The sequence below is a fragment of the Nematolebias whitei genome, chromosome 14 (assembly GCF_014905685.2).
Source record: "Nematolebias whitei isolate Nwh7 chromosome 14, NemWhi1, whole genome shotgun sequence".
NCBI lineage: Eukaryota > Metazoa > Chordata > Actinopteri > Cyprinodontiformes > Rivulidae > Nematolebias > Nematolebias whitei.
The window spans coordinates 13,288,091-13,295,185 of record NC_056511.1 but is presented as its reverse complement, the minus strand read 5'-3'; the positions used below and the strand labels follow the sequence as shown (position 1 = coordinate 13,295,185).

Below are 7,095 nucleotides of genomic sequence, written 5' to 3'. Positions count from 1 at the left end.
AAAGAGAGGAAAAGAAATGCTTACATCAAAAACACTAGTACCTCTGTAACTGCTATGCATTTTTAATTTATTGTATGAAATTGTGCATCACTGTTCAATATCAAATCAAACAGCATGTTTTATTTTACAAAATCAACTCAGTGGCAAATACTTTAGTTCATAAAAACATCATAATGTAACAGACCCCTGCATAGCATGCGAAGACAACATCCACTGTACCACTGGGGATGAACTTGTGTTTTTCTTTGTCATTGAGTTGATTTAAAAAAAAAAAGCATATTATTTTAAGGCATATGTGTCAAACTAAAGGCTCGGGGGCCAAATGTGGCCCTCGTTGACATCTTATCTGGCCCCTAAGATGATATGTGAAATGTAAAATACTTCTATCTCTTTAATTTTTTTGTTTTCAATAATCTTTGATTACAACTGTCCAGATGACCTGACTGAAAATTGTTGGATTGTATACCTGGGTTATTGAGCATGGACTTTGTTGGCTTCGATTATAATACTGAAAGCACAACAGAGAACATCAAATGAGACCAATCAAACTCTTGTTGAGAAACCTGTAACCAATAAAATATGTTTGGTATCTGATTTGAGTTAGTTTGGCTTTTGAAATTGGCCCTTACTTTGAAAAAAGGTTTTAAGTTAGGCCCCCTTTTGTAAGTGAGTTTGACACCCTTGTTTTAAGGCAACAGATGAAAGGTATTGCATCAATGGTATGATTACACCTGAATGGCTATGTTTATGAAAACATTCGGACTTCGTGTAACTTAAGTTCATGAAGTTGAGCAATTGTCTTTTCAAAATAAAATCTTTCATAAAAAGTTTAGATAATATATACATTATAAATATATAAATAAGGAGTATTCTTTTACCAACATTGTATTGACTTTTCCACATAACTGATGTAATAGTCTTACTGTGATGATCTCCAGCCAGTCTTCTTCAGATATAAGTATACCACACTCTTCAGCAGGGGGGATCAGTTGTGGCTTGAATAATGCACATTAACTCTTCTCAGTACAAACTAAATGACTTTATCACTTAAGTGCTCTCTGACACCCAGTAATGCTGGGCTTCAAAGTAGCTGGGGGATGAGATACCATTTCCCAACATTACAGCCATTCAGCCAAGCAGTCTGGTTTTTAACTTGCAGTGCTTCTAGAAGAACTTATAGAATCCCTCCCCTTCTGGGAAGTTAGAACAAGCAGCTCTGTTTCATGAATTTGCTTTTATGAAGGTTATTGCAATTTTAAATACTTAAAATCCATTTTTTGTCACTAAAGCAACAGTATCATGCTTTTTTGCAAATTCTCCACCAAACAGTGTGAACCACAGAAAAAAGATGCTGCACTCACAATGCTTCGTTGCTTTGTGGCACGTGCCGAGATAATTTGACGCGTGATAAATAGTTGCACACTGCACAGCCTGCAACTTCTAACACTGGGATCATGTACTGCAAATGAAGGAACTTCCAATGTTCTAAAGACATCCGAGGCTCTCATTAAATTTAAATTAATGCTTCTGTTCCACTTTTTCAGTGTGCTAACCTCCTCAGTTTCCCTATATTGTGCTCTATAGCCATTCCAGAAGTATTTTCCCCAGATAGCATCCTGTGGTACAGATTGCTGTGGATACATGGCATCCTCATTAGCATGACTTACCCGTTCCTCTTTCACACATTGGTACATGAAAGACCTAGTTTTGGAAGGACTAGTTTATGCAGTATCAATAAAGAGCAGACAATTCACTTGGAAGCATTATGTAATATTATTTATTAGCAGGGGTGGAAGTACTTAATTACAATTACTCAGATTACTGTAATTAAGCAGATTTTGGGGGTACTTGTACTTTTATACGTATTTCTTTCAAGTGTGTAATTTTACTCATACTTAAGTACAATTTAGGCCATATAATCTTCTTCACTACTTTTAAAATCAGAAGTCGCTTCTGAGTACGGCCACAATTTGAATTAATATTCAAACCGTTCATCTGTATCTTCGTAGCCAATAAGGCTCAGATCGTGAACGCGCCAATTACCTATGACGTAAGCAAAGGACAACTCCGTAGAGTAGAGAGTCATTTATGGACCAAAGATTTGGAGAAAAAGCCAAAATGGAGACAGAAGACAACCCTGTCAACAGAGAAAATGACGAGGTAAAGGCTGAAGACGAGTACCCGTGACCGTACCTAGAGGAATTTTTCATGTACAGAGGGCAAAAAGGAGACAGCGTCCAAATGCAAACTTTGTTTGATGTCTATGATGAAAGCAGCTTACAAGACTTCAGCATCTAATCTCAAAAAACATATTGCGGTATACAAGGTTTTACAGCTACTTGTATGATATTGTTTTTTTTATTGTTTGTATGTGTGGGTTATTAATTTGGCGAAGTCACTGCCATCAGTTTGACTGGTACTAAAATAAGACGGAGCTTTTGAGCGTCTGAGAAATGTGCTTTGAATGTAGCTATTATATACAGTAAATAGAACTGAATGCCTTCTATTGACAACACAATAAAACATCAATTGGTTAAAAAGTAATTCATACTCTGAGTAGTTTTTGAGAAGTGTACTTTGTACTTTTACTTAAGTATTTTTATAACACCAGTATCTTTATTTGTAATTGACTACAACTTAAGCAGTGTAACAGTACTTGTACTTGAGTACACCTTTTCAGTACTCTTTCCACCTTTGTTTATTTGTAATATATTATTAATATTACATGAATTGTTTGTGTTCCACCATAGACTAGTTGATTACAAAGTCAGTAAATGCTTACTATACATGTTTAAAAATATCATAAAGATGCTCATTTCAATACTGTATGTAGATGAAAAGTGCCATAAAGATCAAAACTTTTTGTTTGTTTTAGCAAACAAAAATACGTATCAAGTCATTTACTGAACTAGTGGTTTAAATATTTTACTGAATCAAGCCTTTTTTTTTTTTTTTTACCCAGATGCAAAACGATATATTTTGCCTAAATACTAATTTTTGCTGTGTGTATCATGTTGCTTATGGCTCATTTGTTTTTCAGATGATAGGGAAACGTTAAAACTGTTACAACTTGAACTGTTTTATTTGATTATGTTGCTTAATTATTATTTCCACATTGCTTAGGAGTCACGTGTTTTCTAGTCACAGTATGTCTGTTTAAAATGAGAGGGAAAAGAACCAGGAGCAGAAAAATTGCAGTAGGGTATCAGCATATGGCCAAACTTACAGCTTGAAAACTCCAGGGGACAAGAGTGCTCATCCATTGGGAAGTTGTTCAGTTTAAGCTGGCACTCAGCATCAATGGTCAACCTGGAAAAACACAAAATTGGCATTTACTAAGGCAAGGATGCTACAAAACCTATTCATGCATACTCAACAAATGAACCAAACACATAAACCTTACCCATTTTTACAAATGACACTGAAGCTACTAAATTAGATTTCACATTACATAAATTAAACAAAACCACACTTTTGTCATTGCTCGCATATGATGAGGTTGAAAGGCAAAGTCATTTAACTTCCTCTTAATGAGATAATGACCTTAAATGACTTCACCCATCCGTGCACTCACTTTTGTCAAGTATTGGCCATCCTAATTAAGTGGTGCTTAAGTTCTCAGTTTGCTAACAAATTAATGAAGTGGAAGTTGGGGTTCTGCACAGGAGACCACCTGTCATGGTTTGATTGAGTCCAATAAAATTTGATTTTACTTTTATCATCACACACACGTTATATACATTTTTTTTTTTTTTTTTTCAGCTGCTCCCTTCCTCTGGGGTCGCTACAGTGAACTAACTTGTATGAAGACTTGTCAATTGTTTTTATGCCGGATGCCATCCTGACGCAAACACAGACCACTGAGCTACCACAGCCTTATGTGTAGAGCAGGGAACTGCTATCTAGGGTGCCCTGGGGAGCAGATGGTGTTATTAGTATTATTTTTTTTCTCTGTGCTCTGGTGGAAACAGACGTGTCTCCCTGTGCTCTGTCTCCCTCGCTTCCCTGCTTGCTCTCTTTCGTCTTGTGAATCCTTACAGAGTCTCTCTTTTTTTTTTTTCCTGCATACCTTCCTAATTTGAAGGATTTGATCAGCTGGTCTCTCAACAAAATTGATCAACTTCTCCCGACAGGAATCAGGGTAAGGAGGACCCTCTTATGGAATAAAATTGGATTCACGATGACAGCTGGATTTTGCTGTTTGAGTTGGTGAAATCAGGATTGTCTACAAATTTGTGTGGATGTGTCGAAACTTGGATGCACTCAGACTGAATTATGTGGAGCTCTGTCAGAGTTGGAACAGGCTGTTATCAGGACTGTGAACTTTCTGGCAGCACCCATGAATGGTTGGGAATAATCTTGGAGAAAGCTGTGAGCTTGACTTTCGGTGTAAGGAATTAATTTGGCTGTTTGGAGTCACCATCAGAGAAATGTACCAGCGAGACTTTAAAAGGCAGAAATGGCAATTTACGAGTTCTGCCTGACCCAAACTGACATTGACGGCAGACGTATCTCAACTCCTCCTGGCATGTTAAGAAAAAACAAAGATGCTTTGTCTGTCTCCTCATCCCTCCCTTCCCCAAGGCCGTAGCCATGTGACGGACCTCAACCGAGCTGATGATAACAAACACCTCTTATCTGGACAATGGCTGAGAGGGGGGGGGGGGGGGGGGCTCTGTGGGGGGCTCTGAACTATGCTACGAATTCCCTTAAAATTCATTGTCTTCACCGGCCTATATGTACATGTATCATGCTGTGGTAGTTTTTTTATACAGTCTCTCCTCATGTTTTCTTCAGATTTCTCATCTAAGCAAAATATTAATCTGAATAAGAATAAGAAGGCTGCGCTTATGAGCAGCAGCTTTGTGCACTACGTCCATCTTTCTCGTTGTATCTCGGTGAAATGATAATAAAGCTTATTCTGATTTTTCTGATTCTGATTAAGGGCCTTGCTTAAGGGCCCAGGGTGGGGCAAATGAGGGTGAACACAGGTGTGGGTGTTTCACCTTTTCACCCACATTTTGATGTTGTCCGTAGTTTATTTAGTGGAGTAGGTTAGTCCATTTTAGAAGATGTTTAAGTATATACATTATGTATCCATTATGAACTAAGACATTCTGACTTCCAATTTCAAATGGAATTCACCATATCTGAAAAGTCATCATTTTAAATCTTTCCTGAAAACATTTTTTTAACAGATAAATGAACAACACAGTTGTTTGTAGATCATGTATTACCTCACCTCAACCAGCCCTGATGTCTCACCTGAGGGTGTATAGTATTCTTCCATCATTCCAGATCCTGAGCATTCGATTGGGTGTGGTAATCCAATGGGCGTCAGCTTTTTTTGAGTTACGAAAAAAGGTGTCTGGGATCCAGATCTTTCCAACCATGTTGCTGTTGAGACGAAGGACCTTCATCGTGCTGTTAAACTTTAATCTTCTGTCATACCAAGTCTGAGCGAAAAATATGTCGATGGTATATTCCTGACAAAATAAACACAGTTTTTTGTTTCCTTAACAATAACCTTAAGGTCCAAACAAATAAACAAACAAATAAATAAAATGAAACAAAGGTACATTGTCATTACTGTTCTGGCTTAATATTTTTTATATATATATATATATTATTGGTCAGTATTATTCAATTCAAGCTCCATCACGAAATCATATGGAAAAAAAATCCTTCACTTTCTATCAAAAGTGAGCATTTTTGTGCCATGAAAAGCAACTTGAGTAAAAATTATTCCCCTGACCCCCGGACTACATTATGTTTATTCAGGCCTAACAGATCTTTTGTTCCTGTCGAAAACAAAAACAAAAAAACAAACAATCAAACTAAAAAAAAAAAAAAAACTGATTTGCAGACGATCAGGTGTAGACTTCATAAAAAGTTATTACAAAGCTTTGGAGAACAGTCAGACCCACAAAGAGCCAATGCATCACAAGTACATAATTTATTAGTGTGTTGTCCTTTGCCCCAGGTATTCTGATCTGTTCTAGCTTCCTGAAATGAAATGATTAGTTTTATAGAAGCTCATCAAAGGGCTGTCCCCACTTCATCTCTGCTCAGAGTAACTTAAGTCAACCCATCTGAGTCCAGGGGGAAAAAATAACATGCTCTCAAGGTCTTTTGCGAATATGGGTGATAAGCTTGTCTATTACTATCCCTGTCATTCTACCAACACTGATACCAAAGCACCAAATATCATACCATTCAGATCACAATGACACTGAGTCAAATAAGGAAATATGACATGTACAGTAAAATTATACTGTAAAATCCATATATTGCAATTTATCAATAAATAATGTATTTCTTACACAGTTCCTAAACGAACTATACTGAAATAGGACAGGGCAGGTTTGACTGAAGACTACCAAATCGTACAACCAGATGATGTAGCAGCACATTATCCTGAGCATTTTCTCCTTTTCACTGATTTTGTTGACTTTTAGTGCATACAAAGGTTTATGAGTGACAGAAGCAAGAAATAACTGAACAACTAGGAAGTAGGAAAGATCTACCATTTTTCTTGGATTAGTACACCATCACTTATCCACTCTCCAACACTTGTGAGATGTAACATCACTGTAATTCACAGATTCACTATTCATAACGAATACATCAAAATTGCATCTGTGTTCTCTGAAGATGCATACCCCCTCACCAACCATCTACTTATTACTCAAAGAAATACCAGCCTCCACTGTATCATTGTGTGAACATACTTACACAACGACAGGCATTATATATAAATAGAAAACCATCAGTCAGACAAAACCATAACATTTCATGTCAGCAGAATGCTACCCTCCCCCACACACAGACACATGCACACACATTTGCTCACTGTCCCCATCCACACTATTATCAACAGTAAAAAGTGGATGTGCAAGTTAAGATTAGGAGATATGAGACATTGCAATCTTTCTCAGAAAATCTTCACAATAAAAACATTCAGGACAAGTTTAAATTCAAAAGTCTTCCATTTACATTTAAAGTTTAACTTAGACACCAATCCAGCTTTACATTAAAGCATGATAGAATGTGCATATATATCTGTGTTCTCTGAAGATGCATACCCCCTCACCA

The 7,095-nt window shown here is 36.9% G+C and overlaps 1 protein-coding gene across 3 annotated transcripts in view; it reads right to left on the bottom strand.

Annotated features, from left to right (window-relative positions):
* gabrg2 (gamma-aminobutyric acid type A receptor subunit gamma2) overlaps nt 1-7,095 on the bottom strand; it is a 70,909-nt gene that overhangs the window by 32,312 nt on the left and 31,502 nt on the right. For all 3 annotated transcript variants that reach the window (XM_037687886.1, XM_037687887.1, XM_037687888.1), the window contains exons 4-5: nt 5,266-5,486; nt 3,227-3,309 (exon numbers count right to left, since the gene is read on the bottom strand). In XM_037687886.1, coding sequence (XP_037543814.1) covers nt 3,227-3,309; nt 5,266-5,486 — 304 coding nt within the window. The remainder of the gene's footprint in view (nt 1-3,226; nt 3,310-5,265; nt 5,487-7,095) is intronic.